Genomic DNA, 22,991 nt, shown 5'->3' with positions numbered 1-22,991 from the left:
TAACGTATGTTGTTAATGATAACCGACCCCATCTCCATCTTAGTATTTTGGGCCGTGACTTTCTGGGTTTATTAGATTCGGGGGCGATGTGTACTATAGTGGGAGCAGAGGGTATAAGTCGAGTTCATGAATTAGGACTTAAACGTTTTCCGGTAAACAAGGCAATAATAACAGCGGACGGCACTAAGCATGTTGCATTAGAATATATAAATGTTCCTTTCAATGTTCAAGGTCGAGTTCGAGTACTTCCGGCCCTTTTATTACCATCTATCAAAAAGCAATTGGTACTCGGCAGCGATTTTTGGGAAGCGTATGGAATCAAACCATATTTCGGCGAACCACGAAATGTTGATGCCCTTGCGGTGGAAGCCAATGAACGTCCAAAGCAAATACTATCCGAAGAACAACGGGTTCAACTCGATGAGGTCATTTCCACATTCACGTATACTTCGGAGGGGAAGTTAGGCCGCACTACGGTGATAGAACATGATATCGACACCGGGGAAGCCAAACCTCTTAAACAGCGGTATTATCCTATTTCGAAGTTTCGTCTTGAGCAGGTCCACAAAGAATTAGATCGCATGTTGTCACTAGATGTTGTAGAAGCTTCAAACAGTCCCTGGAACAATCCTATAGTATGCGTTGCCAAGAAGAACGGTAGAGTGCGTCTATGTCTAGATTCTAGAAAACTTAACGACGTAACTCGTAAGGATGCCTATCCACTTCCTTTTATCGAAGATATTTTAAGTAAAATCGAAGGTACCCAGTTTTTATCTACCATCGATCTCAGTGATAGCTTTTGGCAAATCCCGCTGAAAGATTCCGATAAATGTAAAACAGCGTTTACGATTCCTGGCCGAGGTCTGTACCAGTTTAAGGTGATGCCCTTCGGTTTAACAAATGCTCCTGCAACGTTGAGTCGTGCTATTTCAAAAGTACTTGGAGCCGACCTTCAACCAAAAGTTTGGAATTTTTTGGACGATGTTTTGATAGCAACCTCAACCTTTGAGGAACACGTCGAAGTATTACGCGAAGTTGCAAAACGGTTAAATGAAGCGAAAATTACGATTAACCGAGAAAAGTCATTCTTTTGCGTACCGGCAGTTGCATACTTGGGATTTATCTTGGACAGAGAGGGTATCCGTACAGATCCTGAAAAAGTGTCAGCAATAGTGAACTATCCAGTCCCTAGATCATGTACTGAAGTTAGGAGATTCCTTGGTATGGCGGGGTACTGACCGATATTACTAAAAAGGGAGATACCTTCTCATGGACCAAAGAAGCCGATAGTGCATTTTCCATTTTAAAATCAACTTTAGTGTCGGCTGCTATTTTGTCCGTTCCAGATTACTCGAAGCCATTTCGCATTGAGTGTGATGCAAGCGGTAGCGCGATAGGTGCAATTTTATGCCAAGGTATCGGAGAGGAGGAAAAGGTCATAGCGTATATGAGCAAAAAACTAACGGGTGCTCAAAAGAATTATCATGTATCGGAAAAAGAGTGCTTAGCAGTTGTGAAGGCTATCGAACATTTTCGGCATTATGTGGAGGGTTCGCATTTCATCGTCTGCACAGATCATCAAGCTTTGACATGCCTTAAAAATGTAAAAGACCCCTATGGTCGGTTAGCTCGTTGGGCGATGAAGTTAGGGTCATATGACTTTGAAATAGTTTACAAAAAGGGTTCTACAAACATAGTCCCCGATGCCCTTTCTAGAATTCCTGAGGTAGATTTGGCTAGCATTCAGTTAGATTTGGATAGTGAGTGGTATACAAGACTTTGGAAACAAGTTTCTGATAGTCCAGGAAATTTCCCCTACTTCAGGATTCACAATAATAGGTTGCAACGATACGATCCACTTAAAACCCCTGATTTATCATTGGCTTGGAAAACAGTCGTTCCTGAGCAAAACCGGTTGAGTATAATAGAAAAGAGTCATGATAGTACTAATGGATGTCACTTTGGGGTGAACAAAACCACCAAGCGGATCTTTCAAAATTTCTACTGGCCGGGAATTTTTAAGGGCGTTCGCCAGTATATTTCAAACTGTCAGGTTTGTAAGAGTATGAAGCCCACCAATCGATGTGAGATTGCGCCGATGGGTGCTCAGAAACCTTCGGATTACCCCTTTCAAGTTGTTTCCCTTGACTTCATCACACATTTTCCTCGGTCCAAGTCAGGAAACTCGGTGCTTTTAGTAGCTACGGACTGGTTTACTAAATGGGTTATCGCGAAACCGTACCGCGCTGCTACTACGAAGGTACTAGTGCAGTTTTTTCGTGAAGAAATTAAGTGTCATTTCGGGTTGCCAGAGATAGTTGTCACGGATAATGGCAAGCAATTCGTTGCGCAAATCTTCACTAAGATACTAGCAGATTGTGGAATCAAACACTGGAAAAATTCTTATTATCACCCCCAGGCAAACCCAACAGAAAGGACCAATAGGATTATTGGAACGTCTATCCGTAGTTATCTAGGTTCGGATCAGAGAGATTGGGATACTCTGTTACCTGAGATTGTATGTGCGATTAATTCGTCTGTTCATGAGGCTACAAAATACACTCCTTTCTATCTAAATTTTGGAAGGGAAATGCGATCAGAAATGTCTGACAATAAGACAGTCGACGAGATTAACCACGATAAAAGCCTCGAAAGGTTAACAAAAATTAGGGAAATAGTCAAAGAAAATATTACAAAAGCATACCTCGTTTCAAAGACTCGATACGATCTGCGAACTCGCCCAATCGTGTACACTCCGGAGGAGGTTCTATGGCGGAGAAATTTTACCTTGTCGGATGCTTCTAAGAACTATTGCTCAAAGTTAGGACCGTTATACATAAAATGCACAGTAATAGAAAAATTAGGATCAAATTCATATCGACTGAGGGATGTTGATACCGGAAAAACCGGAGTTTACAGTACTGAAGCTATAAAAAAATAATTGTTGAAGTTTTAGTACGTCTTTTTTTTGTTCGAAAAAAAAAAAAATTACAGCTATGTACGTTGTACCAACCTGGTTGAATAGTTAATTTAATAATATCCCAGGTTGTGCAGTCCAACCGAGCACAAGCGGAACAGTGGCTCTCCCTTGTGTATGAACTTACATATTCACATTTCCCACTACTTTAGAATTAGTTAATATAGTTAGGATTAGTTAGTAGTTTTTTTTTAAATAATGGTGTTGGGTTTTGATTTTGGATGTTAATATTATAATTATATTATTTATTTTGTTTCATTTGAATTTACATTAAATACAGCTATGAATAGCCTTAGCCGGACCCAGTGTGTGACGATTAGTGGCTCTCGTCCGCGCATAGAAAGTTTGTTTTCCCACGATCTCAGCTAGGTATCTAGTGTAAGTCGACAGCTATGTACATAACTATAGAGTTTGACTAATACGTGAGGTCGGTTACCCAGTCCCACCCACTAAAACGATAATAGTTCTTCAGACTGTGGTAGCTTCCTTGGGCCATTTTTAGGTTTAGCTTTACGCCTTTGCCTGGTGGTAGTTGTAGAGCTCTACTTTTCAATTTGGTCCTTGGTAGTTATTCTGATCTTAAATATAACTGGTATGTGAGGTTTGGTGGATTAGTCCCTTGGTCATTTTTTTTGTAACTCGTTGATTTCTTGGTATACAGTTCTTCTAATATCTCAGTTCTTGTCTGGTGACGCTCTGAGGGTTATAGAAGTTTTCGTTTTGTTTTGTTTGGCTGTGTTAGCAACAAAACGGGAGTCGTTTCAATGCGAGTTGCTTTACACCGCAGATAGAATCCCAACAAAAGTGATCATTCTTAATTTTAGACGAGCGCTTATTCTTAGTGCCGTCTGGGATAGATCATGGTTAGTAGGGTAAGTTAGGATAAGAAATAGGGGTAGCTGTATGAGCGCGATGTGTGATCGAGATGTATATAAAAAAAAGGAAATACGTTTAAAATTGTATATATTGTATATAGCATATTTATTTGAATTACCAATTAACCGGGCCAATGAAAACTTATTTGCTGGAGACCAGAGTCGAAGACGCCGATGGTCAGTAACGCCGCAGTTCTGAACTGTTGGTCGAAATTGAGACGGAGTGGCTTGCCACGATGAGCGTATATGACCCCAAATATAGATAAGTTGGTTTCGAAGTATTTGTAATTATTGGTCTCGTAATCTGTCTGTTTAATGCACGTCAAATAGTTTATGAATATCGATATTTTTTTTGCCTGGACCACCCAAGTGGGGCATTTGGATTCCCTTGAGTGCGCATAGTTCAGGAAAATTTGGGATTTTCCAATTTTTGTTGAGGGGGTAGTGTTGCGTTGCAACGGAAAATGCATGAAATAAATGGCAATGTCGTGAAGAGTTCAAGATTACTAACAGGAATATGCTGGGGTACGCGAGAGTTGAGAGACATTGGGGTACGGAATGAATTGCTACGCGTCACATACTGAACCGAGCTTAAAAGTGCAAGAAAATATCCGTTTTTCTAGCCGCTTTGCGCGGTTTTTATGAGGTTACAGCTACTAGGAGAAGGACGGGGAGTTTTCCTGTGACTGGGGGAAGCTTTCGATCGCTCTCTTACTTGGGAATCGTTGCGCTGGATAGTCAAGAGTCCAGTTTGAGTACTTTGGCTGTTTTTGTGGTTTTTGCGTTGGCCGTCGTTCTGTCCGGTGAATAAATTTGGTGTACCGTTCCAATTTCCGTGGTTTGTGTCGTGCGTTTCTCGGTTTGTGAAGTGTGAAGAAGTGGATCCTAGAAGCGGATTTTCGCCTAGCTCTGGATCCTGGCCGTAGCAAAGGCCGAAGAAACTGTGCAAAGACCGCTTGAGGACGTATTTGGCGGTCCGTGGGTAAGTCATATTTCCTTTGTTTCTTGATTTTCGGTATTTCGGTGTATTTTTGTGGTAGTTTTGGGCTTTCCCACGATATTGCCAAATACCTAAAGATAGCGCGAATCTGAATGTCCCCCCCTGGGGTAAGAGTCCGGGCAAATTAATTAGAAAACCGCTAACACATCTGCTTTCGCGGATGGCGCTAAAGTGTTAGTTGGTAAAGTTCGCGCCATCTTCCCATTAAACAGGCAGAGCGATACGCCACACGCAGCAAGTTAGCACAGAAAAACCAAAAAAACAGACATATACCCTAAAAACGAAGAGATAGCGAGTTGATCTATTTCGCAAAAAGGTGTGTTTTGAAAGCATCAACAACTTTCTAGAACATCGAGAAACTGTAAAAAATCAAGTAAAAAAGTTACAATGAAAAAACACTTTTTAAGGGGGTATTCCGACATGTACTTCAATTTCACCCAATAACTTTTTTCGCTTAACAGATAGCCATTTCGCTACTTCAACAAAGTTTCATAAAATTACTTCGTCTACAAACTTTCCATATATTAAACTACTTAAAAAATGAAGAAACCTTTCCGAAGACATCAAAGTGCCATAACCAATAGTTTCGTCGCAAATATCAATGTCCGGCTTTTTTTGATTCCGTCCCACTGTGCGACGCCGGCAAAAAATTCTTCACAAATCCTCGCCTAGAACGACCATGCGATTATTCTTCTCCCTTTCTGCTAGCATCAAGCCGTGACGTATGCATTCAATCGACACCAAGCTATCGGTGTCGCACTGATCCTATTGTGATTGAACTACTTATTGATTTTTCGTTCCGCACACACGGATGGCTGATAGCAATTAATGACACAGCTCAGCTAGCAGAAATCGAATTTTTATCAACTTTTTTACCAACTAGTTTATATGTTACTATGTTTTAATTGCCGCAAGGTTCTACTGTATCGATTTTGTTGGCTATTTACGTTCTGAGCGATGATTTGTGAAGAATTTTTTGCCGGCGTCGGCGGTAAAACATGATGATGAGTTATGCTATACCATAGGCCATGCGGTAGACTTGGGTTCAACGCCCAACTCCTACTAAGCAGAAGGCAAAGAATTCTTCACATTTCCTTTCGATCATGCCCATATGAGCCTGCCTAGTTCTAGTTTTCCGTTCTAAGTTTATAACTGATTCGCTCTAGAATACCTATCCGTCTTTCAATTTCATTGCTTTCGTTTCTCTTAGTCTCAAATTTGCCGAAAATAGCCAACAAAATCGATACAGTAGAACCTTGCGGCAATTAAAACATAGTAACACAAAAATGAAAATATCAACACGAAAAAAATGAATAAAATGGATATTATTTAAAGAATAGAAAAAGCACTACAAATGAAATTTGAAATAAATTCAAACAATGAATTAAATGTAAAATTAAGAAAAGATAAATCAAATGTTTTTTTAGGAAAAAAAAATTCAATGTAAACGTATAGGAAAATGGTCAACAGAAAAAGTACTTTCAAAATAGGTTAAATGGAAAACATGAAGAAATAACAATAACGATTTAAATCTTAAGAAAAAGGTATAAAAAAATAAATAAAATTATAGGGGTGGGCGTAGCGTAGTTGGTAAATCGATTGCCTTATACGCAGCGCACCTGGGTTCGAGGCCGACCCCGCACATAGGGTTAGAAATTTTTCCTAAGAGATTTTTCTAACCCGAAGAGGCGAATGACCTTAAGGTTAAAACCTCTGTAATCGAAACAAAAAAATAAAATAAAATTATATTAAATGAACAATGGGAAAAAATAAAACTACCATAAACGGAAAGCTAAAAACTAGAAAATGAGAAAGAAAATAGGAGAAAGGTAAAAAATTAAACAATAAGACAAATTGGAATGAATTTGAATAAGTAAAATTGCTTTTGGAAATGCAAAAAATATAAAAAAAGGAAATAGAAAAAGGCTATGACAAGAATAAATGTAGTAAATAGACAAATTCTGAAAATTAGATGGAATGACAAAAGAAACAAATAAAAAAGCAGGGTATTAAAATATGAAACAACAAGAAAAAAATAAACCAGATTTTTTTCGAAAAATTGCGCATAAAATTCAATAACAGAGAAAAAACTTTAAATTAAAGTAAGTGATAGCAATAGAAAAAGCAAAAGTAAGGAACGTAAAAAGATGGATAAAATAAAAGTGTGCAAATAGATAAAAAAAGGCAGAATTTAACAATTGTAGAAATACAAATACAATCCACAACTTGAAAAAATAGATCAATAAAATTTTAACAAAATAAAAAAAATCCATGCAGGAATAAAACAGATGGGTGGGTAATGTCAGAGACATAACCGGATTGAAGTAGAATACACGTTAGACCGGTAAATTCTGCTCTGGAATAAGCAATTTCTATGCGATTTTGTCGTCTTTTGCACATTCATAGTTTATTTAAAGTATTTTTGGAATTATCAAGTTGACAATTTGCAACATTCTTTGAAAATATTGTTGAACTTTTATGAATGAAGGCATGCAAACGAGCGTTTAACCGTCGTCCTACTACCAGCATCAGAGAAGTAGCAGATCAGCATTTTTCGCTACATGGCCTGTACCAAACAGACCGCTCGTAAGTCCACCGGAGGAAAGGCTCCCCGCAAGCAGTTGGCAACAGCCCCCTGGCAACCCTATACTATCATATGGAGTTTGGAGGCCGTGTAAAAGTGCCCCAGTCACGGTTGGCGTTAAGAAGCCTCATCGCTACCGAACAGAAACTGTCGCCCTGCGAAAATCTCACAGCTATCAGAAATCGAGCGGGCCTAAATTGTGACCCAAAATAAACCACAAACCAACAATTATGAAATATTATTATTATACATGAAATTTTCCATTGCCTTACAACCTCCCTCTCCCTTTCCACCCGGCTTGAATAACTATCAATCTTGATGATGCTGTGCGGTGGGGGCACTAATTTTGATTATAATGGAAAATTTAGGTTTGCGCGTTTTTCCCAAAAGTTTTTTAACTGTGCTGTTTTCAAGTAAGTTAGTTGAATTCAAAATAAAATAGTTTACTTCTATTGTCAGAGGTGGACCTTCCAACGAAAACTAGTCTGGCTCGCTTGGAATCGAATTGTACGGACCAACCACAGCTTTCACAAAATCCGTTATTTTCAGTAATTTATATTCTACAGAAATAGTCACAACTATTTCCAATCAGCGCAAAAATCGAAGGTTTTCATTCAATACAACAGCAGATTTTCACGTTTGAAAAAACAGGCAGCATTCTGGCCGAAAATTTTGAAACGAAACACCTATATCGAAACGTTAGAAAACGTTCGATTTTTGTAAATTGAATCATTACACTAACCTGTCTACAAATAACTTTTGATTTTGTGCCATTCTACGTGAAAGCGACGGTATTGTTTACAAGTGGCTCACTTACCATCCAACGCTCTTGACAAGCCACTTTCTGAGGCTTGTAATAACAAAATTTCAATTTCATTCTTTGTCGATAAATTGATGGCCCTGAAAAGGGCCTTTTGTTTGGGCAGTGTTCGAAATTTACTTGGAGCTGGTGTATATGGTAACAGTTTTGGTGCCATGGAAGACGGCGTGCTTGGCCAACTCTTCTGACAGCAGCAAACGGACGGCGGTTTGAATTTTGCGGGAGATGCTACAAACGAACTGCTGCATGCTGATGCTGGAAACGAACTGAGCGTGAGCAACAGCATGCTGAGTTTTTATACCTGACTGCAGCACAATGTAAGCTCGTCCTTTTTTGTGTTGTCCTCAATATGTGTTCTTCGTAGCTCCACCCTTTCGTTGGTCGACCACATATTTTTGATAAAGAACAAAATTGAAATTGTGTTTCCAATACGGAGATTATCGAACACTCAGGGTGAAGAGAGTAATGTAATACGGCACTTTGGTAAAATGTTTGAGAATTGAAATGTTTTCCACTTCACTCCAGTTTCTTTCTGACCATATTTGCAATTTGCGTACTGAAATAAATCATAATTTAGGGTTTAACCCAAATTGCTCTCCAGGGAGAAACAGTCCATGAAACAGAAAATTCAAACTTATTCTCTGAAATGATTCTGGTGGCCCTGAAAAGGGCCTTTTTTATAATGATACAAGTGAGCTCTACCTTTTCAACTTCCAAATCCATACAAAGTGCGTCCCTGCCGCTTCAGAGTATAGACGACATTCATTGCGGTTTTGCGCGTGGCGTGTTCAGTGTAGGTCACGGCATCTCGGGTGACATTTTCCTGCACACCCTCAGCATTCGTAGATTAAATCGGAGATGCATTTTACACCACCACGACGAGCCAGACGCCGAATGGCAGATTTGGTGATTCCCTGGATTTTATCACGAAGAACCTTGCGATGACGCTTGGTACGGGAACGCAAACATGATACCGCTCATTGGACGAGCATGTTGCTCGTGTGGTAAGCGAGCACCCACTGATACAAAACAAGCTCGCGTGACCTGTATATATAACATTCCCGTATGTAATGAAACGCTTACATGCTCCTTTTTGACGACTCTGCGTGGGATATGCTGGCAAATTGCGCATTTTCCTCGCTGTTTTCGAAGGATTTTCTGAAAATCCTTGTTTTGGGTTATTTATAGTAGTCGCAGTAATTCCGAAATTTAATACGAAATACGTGCACAAATTTCCGATCAGATAGTGCAAAAATATTGCGATTTCGTCCAGTAGAACGGAAGATATTCGCATTTCAAATCTGGGAAAATTTCTCAACTGAAATTTTTGAAACGGCACCCCATATTGAAACGTTAGAAGTATTCTACTTCAAAAATGAGAAACATGGATCATATTTTAAATAAGGGTTTTGGTTGGATTTTACGCTATGCTGGATTCGAAAACATTCATAATTCTATAAAAACATGAATTATTCTTTTATTTGTGTTGGTGTGTTAGCATACATTAAAATATTTTACAAAAATGTTGTAACTGATTTCTAGAAAATAGTTCAAAAATAAAATAAAATCGTTACGTTCAGGAAGCGACGTTCAAAATCTCACGCTCACTCCTCCAAAACGACAAGATTTTGTATGCGGATTTAACTTGCTAGATTAGTTAGCTAATCTTGCTAACTAGTTGATTTAGTTTGGTAGCAGAGTTAAATTTTCTCTTCGAAATCAATCAAACATAATTTAGTAATTTAGTAGAACGTATGCTTTTTAGAATTATTGGCAGCTGCAGGATTGTGAACTAAGAGATCTTCTTTTCATGCTCCATGACATATAAAATTCAAAACAAAACTATTAACACTGTATGCGTCACGAAAGTGGCTTGTTGTGTACGCAATTTGCTGTTATAATGAAAATGTTGATAAAAGGCCGTATTTGAAAGAATTGTAAAACGTATTTATTTTTTTCCATCCTTGGCCTCTTTACTAGGGGGAATTGGTAATCGAAAATCACCGAAAAAAGCAACGTCATTTGAGTATGACCCCTTTACAAAAATGTTTTTATGTATCATCTCGCATCTGAATATGATTTTTTATAAATTTTGTATCAATGAACGGCAAACCAAATATATTAAATTTTAAATTTAAATTATTGGATTAATTTCGAATTTTTTTTGGTATATCAAGAGTTTTTGATGACTCATTTGACCAATTGAGCTCTCAAATAGAGATAGGGTTACCGTCTCGAGTGGTACTTTGACCGGCAGAATTTTACTGAGCAGAGGATAGACTTCAAGAGACACATGGGTATGCGTTGAAATCAATCAGAATTTCAAATTAAAGTGATCTCGACTCGACAGAATTTTGGAGCACTTCCATTGCTTTTTATTGTATAAAACGCTTAAAAACAAATAAATATGCAGTTTTATTTCCTTTGTAGCTCGTAGCACTAGGAGGAAAAATAACTTATTTTCTTCACATTCACCGCAGAGTGTAATGTTTTGGTAGAGCACTCACCCTTTCTGTGCCGTTCACATTTAGTTGTACATACATTTTGCATTTGTTAACCAATCACTCTCGCTGTAAAGGATAGCCCGAGCGAGCTTTGCTCTGCTCCTCAGTAAACAAACACGAGGTGTGAAATCACACTTCAGTTTTTTTCGAGAATCTTTGTGAGGAACATAGGGCCTGCAACCCGAGGATGATATTTATGAGGACTGGGTGCTGGGTGATTCCTGGTAAAGAAAAGAGCAACGCAAAATTGCAAAATAATCCAATGGATTCTTCCGGGTGAATTCAGATTTACCTGAACGAAGACACGGAATTCACCTCCAAAACCCTAAGCAGGGTTTTTTTTCTTTCAATGATTACTTTCGATACTAATCCAGCGCTTTCGAAGATTGGAAATTCAATAAATCAAAAAAATCGATTTCAAACTGGCGAAATTTGAAGACAACCTCATGACTTCTAATCAAACCATTTAATTGTTTAACCATTACAAGTCTGATCATATTTTTGTTTCGATTATAGACATTTTAACGATAAGGTCATTCGCTTTTCCATTCAGGTTAGGAATTTTCCTATAACAAATCTCTATTCATGTGTGCGGGATTGGGATTCGAACCCAGGTGAGCTCCGTACATATCATTCAATGTTCAAATGCCGCTATGTCCGCTCGAGTCTGATCTTGTTTCGATGCGAGAATTAGGTTGGTATAAACATAGTTGATATCAAATATGCAGTAGTTTAGAATTTTCGTTATTCTAGTTACCTCATACACAAGATATTGAATTTTTAATTATATTCTCAAATACATTTTTGTCGAAAAAGTATTTGTCAAAATTTTAGTTTCTGTTAAAAATCCAGGCCCCCTTCAAAGCTCCGGGCCCGGGGGGAAACACCCCGGTCCCCCCCCCCCTCTCTCTCGGCGGCCCTGGTAAGGAATCCATCAACAATTGATTTGGTTTTGACAGATCAAAGTCACCTTTGTAGCGAATTGATTACACATGCTGACTTTGATTCTGATCATCTTCCAGTAACTTTTTCACTTTCTCAAGAAGCTGTTTCCAATCCCATTAGCTCAGTGTTCAATTATCACAAAGCGAATTGGGAAAGGTACAAAACTTATATTGAGAATAATTTTAATCATGACCTTGATTTACAAAATTAAGCTGACATTGATACGGCGTTAAAACATTTAAGTATATCTATAGTTGATGCTAGAAATTTATCAGTACCAACAACACAGAAAAAATTTAATACTCCTATTATTGACGACGATCTTCAACTTCTGATTCGCTTGAAGAATGTTCGATGACGTCAATATCAACGTTCTCGTGATCCTGCTATGAAATGTATCTATCAGGATCTACAAAAAGAAATTAAGCATAGATTCACACTCTTAAGAAATGAAAATTTCGCGAAAGATGTTGAACAAATCAAGCCAAATTCTAAACCTTTCTAGAAACTTTCTAAGGTTCTTAAGAAACTTCAGAAACCAATTCCAGCTTTGAAGGAAGGTGACCACATACTTCTTACAAACGAAGAAAAAGCTCAAAAACTTGCTCAGCAGTTTGAACGCGTCCATAATTTTAATCTGAATGTTGTGAGTCCTATTGAAACCGAAGTCTTACAAAAATATGAAAACGTTTCAAATCAAGTATTGTCTCTAGACGATATTGTTGAAACAAACTATGGTGAGATCAAATCCATCATGAAAAAGTTAAAAAATATGAAAGCTCCAGGTTATGATGGAATTTTCAACATTCTTCTTAAAACCCTTCCCGAAATCACCATGATATACTTGGTCAAAATATTCAACAAATGTTTTGAATTAGCATACTTCCCTGAAAGATGGAAAAATGCCAAGATTATTCCTATTTTGAAGCCAGATAAAAACCCAGCAGAAGCATCTAGCTATCGACCAATTAGTTTACTCTCTTCTATTAGTAAATTATTTGAAAAAATCATCCTAACTAGAATGATGTCACATATCAATGAGAATTCTATTTTTCTTCCTGAGCAGTTTGGATTTCGTATTGGACATTCAACTACTCATCAACTTGTGAGAGTAACTAACATGATAAAGGCAAATATCTCAGAGGGCTATTCCACTGGAGTTGCTCTTCTAGACATCGAAAAAGCTTTCGACAGTGTTTGGCACAAAGGTTTAATTGCCAAAATGTGGGATTTCAATTTTCCAATTTACATAATAAAGATAATTAAAAATTATCTTACTAACCGTACCCTACAGGTTTCTTATCAGAATTGTAAATCTAATAAGCTACCCGTTAAAGCAGGCGTCCCTTAAGGATCAAGCGTTGCACCAATACTTTACAATATTTTTACCTCTGATCTTCCAAATCTACCTACAGGCTGTAAAAAGACACTTTTCTGTGATGATACTAGCATCTCAGCCACTGGCAGGAGTCTTCGTATTATCTGCAGTCGACTGCAACGAAGCTTGAATAGGGACGTTGCGATATTTTCGATACTAGTACGGAATTGATACTTCTGTTTTCGATACTCGATGTTTTGGTATCGATACTTCAAGCACGATACTTTACTGATATCGATACAATCTTTACGGTATCGAAAAGAATCGAAGGAACCAGTAGTTGGAAGTATTCGATTCGCAATTCTGAACTATTTTGAAATGATTGCCGAGTGAAATGTAATTACCTATTCAGGCTGAACCGTTGCGGAATCGGTTGTTGTATTTGAGTTGCTAAATAACTGGAGGACCGATCGCATTTGATAAAAAAATCGATTCCGAACATTGCCCATTATTTGTCAGTATTGTCTATCTTTTCTGACATTCGACGTCTGAAAGAATCGTCGACGGATCAGACCAATAAAAGATATTTGTCGAAAGAATTTTTCTGTTTGCAGGAGCAGAGCAAAACGATGACTGACAGAACCCACTGCTGAATTGCCAAACAACGGTTTGTAGATTACCTAATTCAGGAAAAGCTACTGTAAAAGTTTGGAATCGAATGGCGATACATTCAAGTATCGATACTACGACTACGATTATATCGAAAGTATCAGTACCTGCATTCGATACCAGTATTGATTCTAAGTATCGATGTATTTTAATATTGAAACGTCCCTAAGCTTGAATATTTTCAATGATTACCTGAAAAAATGTAAAATTTCCACAAATGCGGCAAAAACACAATTGATTGTGTTTTCGCATAAGCCAAGAGCTTCTTCTCTTAAACCAAATAGTAACCATATTATTAAATTTAATGGTTTGAATTTAACGTGGACAGATCAAGTTAAATACTTGGGTTTGATTTACGATAAAAAAACTCACTTTTAAGGATCACATTGAAGGAATCCAAACAAAATGCAACAAATATATAAAATGTTTATACGTTCTTATAAATAGGAATTCTAGGCTCTGCCTAAAGAACAAACTATTAATTTATAAACAAATATTTCGATCGGCAATGCTATATGCAGTGCCAATCTGGGGAAGTTGTTGTGCTACTAGGAAGAAAACGCTTCAAAGGATTCAGAATAAAATTCTGAAAATGATTTTGAAGCGTCCTCCCTGGTTAAGAACAAATGAGTTGCACAGATTTGCAAACATAGAAACATTAGAAATTATGACGAACAGTATTATAAGCAACTTCCGACAAAAATCGTTGCAATCTTCAATTGTAACGATTAGCTCTCTTTATAGTTTATAAGTTAGTTTATAAGATTTGTTTAGCTCCTTATTCAGAAGACAAGTAGGTTTAAAACATCCTACTGAAAAAAAATACTTAACTGCGTAAGCATATTATAACTTAATAATAATTATCTGAATCATGTAAACAATAGGAATGAAAAGTCACCACTTGTGGCTGAACACCCAATATACTAAATTAGAAATGTAATGCAAACAAAACAATATAATCAAATAGAAAATAATATATATATATATATATATATATATATGTATATATATATATATATATATATATATATATATATATATATATATATATATATATATATATATATATATATATATATATATATATATATATATATATATATATATATATATATATATATATATATATATATATATATATATATATATATATATATATATATATATATATATATATATATATATATATATATATATATATATATATATATATATATATATATATATATATATATATATATATATATATATATATATATATATATATATATATATATATATATATATATAAAGCACGACGAAGCTCCGCTATTTTCGCCAGATTTGGCATCATGCCACTATTCTAAAAGTGTCCTGGAGTGGTATGACGCCAATTCTGTCCATTTTGTTCCAAAGGACATGAATCCGCCAAACTGTCCGGAGCTGCGCCCGGTGGAGCAGTACAGGGGCAATGATGAAGCGGGAACTTCGGAAGAGCAAGAAGACAGTCAAAGACGAGAAGGACATATTAAGAAAATGGAAAAAAACTGAGAAACTGGTACCGGATGACACTGTAAAGACTTTGATGGAGGGCATCAAGCGAAAATGCGTTCAATTTTACACTCAAGGCCAGAGTTAAAAATATTCAAATTCATTGAATGAAAATTGATCATATTCAGCCGCATTCATTTTCAATATTCAACGACGCAGCTGAAAACGTCAAACGAACAAACCGCCCATTCATCCATGCAGATTTTCATTCGTCTCCGATTATTACACTAAGCGACCGTGCAGCCACGAATCAAACGCATCGAAGTAGGCCCTGGCACAATGTAAGCGATGATGATCATTGTTTGATATGCTTTACCGGCATTTGAAAACATTTTCCTAGATAATTAGTGAAATGAATATATTGTCCGATATTCAACTGAATGAATAAGGATGGATATTCGAATGAATATTTTTTCTATTCACCGCGAGTCGCGTCAGGCTCATTTTCAGCCATCAAAAAAGAGCTTCGATTATTTTTAACTCTGCTCAAGGCTCCATCGATTAACTTTTCTTTTGATTTTTGAAGTAAATATATGTATAAAACTACCCTAAAATTTTGGTTTGATTTTAAACATTATAAGAAAATTGGCATGACATTTTCGGTGTCGCAATAATTTCGTGTTCGCCCTTTAAAAGATTGTCCTTTTAATAGAAATGTATCGAATTCGCTCAATCTTTCAAGATTTTTTCCGAGGCCCGGAGGGCCGAGTCTTATATACCAATCGATTCAGCTCGACGATTTGGGACAATGTTTGTGTGTGTATGTAACGGACAAACTCTCATTCGTGTTTCTCAGCAATGACTGAACCGATCTTATCCAAACCAATCTTAAATGAAAGACCTATCAGCCAGACAGAACGCTATTAATTTGTTTTTGATTCTGATGTTTATTTATATATTTTCAGACAGCTTTAACGAATTCCGTTCGAACAAGCTATAGACTGTTGAAATCGGACTACTATCAAAAGAGATATTTAACATTATATACGGACGAAATTTTTTTTATCATTTCCCATTGCCAGAAATATGACCAAAAACAGGTAAAAAAAGGCTAATTTTAGGTCAATAGTATCTTCGGAGAATTTAATGGAGGCAATATGCCCTTTCTTTTAGTATTGTGCTTTTACTGATTAATCCCCCTACGAGTGAGATATTTTCATAAATTTTCTTGGAAGTGATTGTATTGAAATGATTTTTTTAGGCAATTTGTAGCTTTTACTTTTGCGAATAACTTTACTGAACACATGAAGTATCTATTTTGAATACTTTAGCAGTTATGGCTTGTTGTTTGTGGATTACTCTTTGTCGTCTATCTATTGTTCAATATAGTAATAATCCATTTAAATAAGCCAAACATTATTTCGATAAAACGAATTTTGCATTTCATTCTTCTATCTACAACCGCTAGCAATATTCACCGAATAATTCCAAGTTGTCTGGAAGGAACTTGATAACTTATCGGTGCAAAAATGTTTATTTGCGCGAACCTTCTGACTGCAATTTTTCTAACTTAGAACCATCGGATCGATCTGAAACATATCGGAAAATGAAAAGCAAAATAAATAACTCCAAGTAACGGCGTAGCCAAGAGAAGGCTTTGTGGTTTAACACCATACACCCCCCCTCCCTCCCACTAAAAAAAAAAAAAAAATTATTAGACATTCCAATAGAAAATTCCAGAGTTCTGAAATCAATCATAATCCTCAGATTTTCTTTCATATTTAGCTCGCTTTTGAAGCGATGTACCGTAATAAATGTCTTTATTCAATAGGAAGCGACCTCTGTTGGCCGGAAAATTCGCGGAAATTCGATGAACTAAATTTTAATCGTTTGGTGTTCGTTTGGTGGTGATTGGTAGTCGGTTTTTAACGTTTGGTGGTGGGCGGTTAATTAATAAAAAAAATATTAAAAAATTAACGTGAAGTTGGCCGGAATAAAACGAAACATCATTATTTCACTACCAAATCTATTCAGATCGATAGGAAATCGTTTGGTGGTCACGAATATGCATTTTTTTTGGTTTGGTGGTGAATAGTTAGTTAGTTATTCGCAAAAACAACAAAGCGAAACTAACAACCAAGCATCTCCATTGAAATCCTTATCGGAGGAAGCGCATGGTGTTTCGTATTTTCAAAGTTTTACAACACGTGCTTTCACAAACTGTTTGTAATGCTAAATTTTCTTTATATTCAAAAGCATATATACCGCCGTTGTTTGCATATTCGTCCCGTCCCAATATCACAGAATATGTGTCAATTATGCGTTCCGTAAATTGACTGTCTGCGCGAGGGTCAAAGGACTGAGTCGTGTTATTGCATCCGCGGTTATAACGTCCGAATGGAGTGCGTCGCAACGTACGGGACATTATGACGCACAAGCATGTATTATAATATCCGAAAGTAAGAATGTGTCAAAAGATCCGAAATCGTTCTTGTTGCAAGTCCGAAACGATACTGTGTCAAGATGTCTGGGATCCTATAATGCATATGAATGTTATGATGTAAAGTTATTGTGTTGTATGATGTAAAGTTATTGTGTTGCAAGGTCTGAGAATAAATGGCAAACTCATAGTTTCGAATGTAATGTTGCATAAGAACTGCGTAATAACATGGGGATGTTTCATAAAGTCTGTGACGTTATGAAAACGAATATGCGTCATGAACTGGACTGTATGACACATATGATTTAAGGATCATATTTCGTCATCAAAATCCTGGACCCTGTATCGTACTTTTACACAGCAATAAATATGAATTTTATGTTAGACGTCATTCCAAACTTGATACAAATTACCAAACCATTATGCACAAAAAGACGAGACTTGCATGCGCAGTTGCATAAAATTCCAATTATTTTCATTTAAAGTAAAACTGCGAGATTTTAGAAATAAAGCGATATGGTAAATTAAATCAATCAGGGTTACACTGAGCGACTATATTCGTAAATCTGGTACATATAGGTTTCGTTCAAACACAAATATAAGTAATTCTCCAGGTAAAGTTTCTATTTTGCTTGCGAATATTTTATAAATACCACGAAACGACTTTGGGAGGCTTAGTACGAATCGGGCTTATTAATCGAACGAATTTTTTGATGGAATATTTAAGAAAGCTTCTAATATTATGCTAGGGAGCGCTATTTTGAAAAAAATGTATTCCAAATAATTAGATCTTTGTTAGTAATAACACTTAATTAAAACAAGTAAATTATCATTTTTATGGATCCGCTGTATAGTATCATTCATCATATATCTTTCTTTAAGTGAGACTATCAACTATGTTTGCTTAATCGGTGTGTGAATTATAGAATATGCGTTGGTCAAATTCGGACCTGATACGAGATCGCAAGAAACCGTTTGAGGGGATGGTGTGCGCAATCGGTCAAGCTTTCAAGAAAACATTAGTTATTGCAAATCGATTGACAGATTTCAATGTTACACATCAAAAAATTATGAATCTTATCGTTGACGTAATTTCAAACATGACACAATTTAGCAAAACGTAATTCACGAAGTGACGAAATATAACCGTGTTCCATTTAATCTTACATGAAAGCTGTATTTTTCATGCGCAGTGCTATAAAATTAAACTTGTCAACATTTAAAACAATCACCATATGTGGAGTAAGATTTCGTGATTTAGGAAAGTCATCATCATGTAAAATGAAAATCGAACATAAAACTATGTCATTTTTATTCTCGAATATGTCAGGGTCAGGTGATGAAAATACACACGATTTTTTTTAGGTATGTAGCTCGTAACTCCATTTTTAGATGATTTGGGCCAGCTCCTACTTTTATTGTATATTTACTATAAAGTTTCACATATCAAAGAGAACTTTTCATCTCCGGACCAATTGATCAGACTTTCGCAAAAAAAAACAAATATATTCAAATCTGTTGACATGGTCGAATCACTCAGTCCCCCTACGAATTGTTTGTATGTATTCAGATGAAATTGTTATTTAAATTAATTGATTGTGAATTCAAATCTACTTAATAAATAATTAGATTGTTTGTAGTATTTATTTGTAGTATTTGTATTTGTATAAAAAAAAGTCCAACTGACAATTTGTCTTAATGAACTATACTAAACTAAGGTAAACTAAACATAATTAAAATAGTGACAATACACGACGACGAAACTGCGAAGAGTTCATGACGAAGTCAAAAATTTAAGCAAACTCGTTGAAGCGACGACTCATTGCTAAAATTGGACTATTGGCAGCGTAGTTAGTGCTGCGCATTTCAGAATGCAGCAGGGCTCGAGGGCGAAGAGAACGGGTAGGCGCGTAGAGGTTGATTTGCGCTAGTAGCTCCGGATCATCATATTCAGCCAGCAGAATCTTTGACACGAAGCTTGCGCTGCATGTCTCCGGCATGTTAAAGTATTAAGTCCTAAAAGACGACAATGGTCCTCGTACGGTGGCAGGTTTAACGGATCATTCCACGGCAATTCACGTAACGCATATCGTATGAATTTACGCTGGACTGCTTCGATCCTAAGGCTCCACGTAGCTTGATACGGGCACCAAACGACGTTTGCAAATTCCAACTGCGGGCGCACCAATGAGCAATAAAGAGCCTTGAAGCATAGAGGATCCCGAAATTCGTTGGATATTTTGAAAATAAATCCCAGCAAACGATTGGCTCTGTCGATGGTCGCTGAGACGTGATGAGTATACGTTAGCTTATCATCAAGAATGACTCCTAGATCCTTCACGTGGTCAACGCGTTGTAGTAGAGTTCCTGCGATGTTATAGTTTAAGGTAACCATATTTCTCGTTCGATAATAGCTGATGACAAAACATTTTGCAACGCTAAGGACCATCATGTTTCTTACACACCAGCTATAAAAGGTGTCAATAAGATGCTGTAGCTCACGGCAATCGGCTTCATTCCGTATAACAAGAAAAAATTTTAAGTCGTCGGCAAAAAACAGCTTTCCTCCACGGCTTAGAACGAAAACCGCATCGTTCACGAACAGTGAAAAAAGTAGTGGACCTAGCGTACTACCTTGAGGAACTCCGGAAGTGTTGAAAAAGGATTTCCAATCCTCAGGAAACGTTTGCTGCTGAAGCGATAGGTTAAAAATATATGCAAGTGGTGTTACAAGTAAGTCCGAACATTTTTTCAATACAGTTGAAGGTATAGCACTGAGGCCGGGTGCATAAGATGACTTGGTTTTCCGAATTGCAGATATAACCATTTGTTCAGAGACAGTAAACACATCCAAATCAACAGCACAAGCAGGAACGTCGCGAGAGGCATTTTCGAGTTCGTTTGCGGTTGGCGAGTCAGTTGAAAAAACACTCGAGAAGAATCTGGCAAACAGCGTACATTTTGCCACAGTTGTCGTAGCTTCTTCGCCGTCGTAAAGCATCCTTGATGGAAGTCCAGTTTCATTTCGCTTCGTGTTGACAAATGACCAAAAGCCCTTCGGGTTTCGGCGTAGATTATTCTGCATGCGGTTTACATAGCGTTTATACAGAAGCTTGTTGTAACAACGATACTCATTACTGGCAAAAGTGAACATGCGCTTAGAAAGAGGACTCCGTCGATTTGTGTACGCACGTAGGGTTTTTGCTCGAGTACGTTTTAGCTTTCGAAGAGTGCTGTTTGACCAGGGCGGCTTGCTAGGAGGCTGACATTTAGGCACTGAGGTCTCAACACAGTTCAGTAGTAGTCGCTTGTAGATGGCAACTGCAGCATTAACACTAACTTGGGCATGCAGTACACTCCAATCAATTTGCGACAGAGAACTACCAGCTTTACAAAATCAGTTTTGCAAAAGTTGAGATGGTCGACAGAAAGAGTTTCTACATACTGAACTGATCGAATAGTGCCAATTGAGATTTCAAGCGCGGGATGAAAGTTGTCAAGTGGAACAATCACGCTGGATGCTTCATTGACGGAACATACAGGTATAATAGTTTCACTAACAAAGATGAGATCCAGAAAGCGTGACTGGTGGTTAGGAATCATGCTTACTTGACTTAGCCCGTTGAAAGCAAATCCGTCCAGTAGCAAACGACTGGCGATGTTGGTTATCGAGGCATTCGGGTCTGGGTAAGCGTATCCGTGTCGTGACGGCACCCATATGAGCCCTGGCTGATTGAAATCACCAAGGACAATCATCACGCCATCCGCGCCAGCTTGTGAAGAAGCGTTATTCACAGCATCCATATGAAGTTGCATGATATTGCAGTCGAGTCGCTTTTCAGGAGGAATATAGACAGCACCAATATAAAAGTTCTTCGATGGAGTTGTAATTCTAACCCAAACAGCCTCAACACTGGTTAAACTACCTACATCAATCTCACATGAGGCAAATGCAGTGGAAACAGCAATCAAAACTCCTCCTCCACGTCCGCAAATACTGTTGCCACTATTTCGGTCCGCACGGTATACGGTGTAAGCATCGCCGAAAAGCTGCACTGATGTTATACGCGCATCGAGCCATGTTTCGGTGAAGACGCAAACATCGTAGTCACCGTCCACAGCAGCTAAATACACGTCATCAATTTTCGTCTTCAACCCTCTCGCGTTCTGATAGTAAATCCGCAAACCATCAGTGTCATGTGAGAGGTGTCGTGCTGCATTCCAAGTTTCAGGACTGCGGGCTCGATGATCACTATCACCGCAAATAGCGCGGGGAGAGCAGGATGTACTGTTGTCAGGAAGGGGAACAAGCTGCGCTACGGAGGGAATGACTGCGTCATAACTGTTGTGTCCAGCGGCTGACTGCAATGGGAGGCATACTTGAAGGTGCATAGTATCATGTGTAGCTTCGGAAGGACATATATTATTCAAATGTTTACCTGAGCGGACAGATGCGATGCGATCGAAATTATCATTTTGACATTGAAGTTTCGCTGGAGCGATAGAGTCGATTGAGTTGTGTTCATCAGCAGACTGTAAGTTAAATTTACATTGAGGGTGTGCAGCATCTTGAAGTGCTTCGGAAGGACATATACCCTTCTTGGCTTTACTTGACACAAAAGAAGTTGCCGATTCGTCAGGTAGTCCGATGTCGCTCACCGAGGAACATGAAGTTAGACAGACGAGTTTATCCGGGATAGCTTGGCGCTACTGTCCACCACCAGATGGATTTTTCTCCGCAGCAATCCTGATGATAGGCCGTTGAATTTTTGAATTGGTCACAAATTCACGAAAGTAGATGTTCTCCGGCCAAGAGTCTTTGGACAGAGCCTTATCTCTGCATGATTTGCTAACGCCAACTTTGAAGGTGATGAAGCTCAGCGATGAGAGATCCATGTCCTTAGGAACTAGGCGAACTATTTTTGGTTGCATATCCTTTCCCAGACAATCTTTCACAAGTGTAGAAACTTCATCGTCCGTCGTGCTGGGATCAAATGCAGACAAGTAGACCCATAACAGCTCCTCAGGTGGTGATACTGTTTTTATCGTTTCAAACGCAGCTTTTGCTCCACGAATATTAGTGATTTTTGCTTTGAGCTGATCATCTTCACGCTTGCGCTTAGGAGTATTTGGAACGGGATTATATGCAGCAATCCTTGTCCAAGGTGTATTTACCGTTGGAGATAGCGGTTTTGTGTCGACTTTAACCGAGAGAGCTTTAACGACATCTTTTAAATCAGCTATGTCATCCTTTAATGATTTCAGAGAATTGTCGTCGGGCATTGCTTTGTCGCAACAACGCGAAGCCATTCTGCGGAAGTTATCGTTACAAAACAAATCAGCACATCCGTTACACATCCAGAATATATTCCGTGAGTGGATTCCCAGG

General features: G+C 37.7%; 2 protein-coding genes across 6 annotated transcripts in view; one reads left to right on the top strand and one right to left on the bottom strand.

Moving 5' to 3' along the window:
* LOC131689389 (uncharacterized) overlaps nucleotides 1-22,991 on the top strand; it is a 468,781-nt gene that overhangs the window by 385,734 nt on the left and 60,056 nt on the right. The window lies entirely within an intron of this gene.
* Nucleotides 20,897-22,171, bottom strand: LOC131689392 (uncharacterized). The gene is made up of 2 exons (XM_058974456.1): nucleotides 22,042-22,171; nucleotides 20,897-21,964 (listed from the first exon to the last, which is right to left on the bottom strand). The coding sequence occupies exons 1-2, from the start codon at nucleotides 22,168-22,170 to the stop codon at nucleotides 20,897-20,899; spliced, it is 1,197 nt and encodes a 398-aa protein (XP_058830439.1). The 5' UTR covers nucleotide 22,171.

Source organism: Topomyia yanbarensis, chromosome 3 (genome assembly GCF_030247195.1).
Source record: "Topomyia yanbarensis strain Yona2022 chromosome 3, ASM3024719v1, whole genome shotgun sequence".
In the NCBI taxonomy this organism is placed as follows: Eukaryota; Metazoa; Arthropoda; class Insecta; order Diptera; family Culicidae; genus Topomyia; species Topomyia yanbarensis.
The sequence above is the reverse complement of the archived record's forward strand: the minus strand, read 5'-3'. Positions and strand labels throughout refer to the sequence as shown.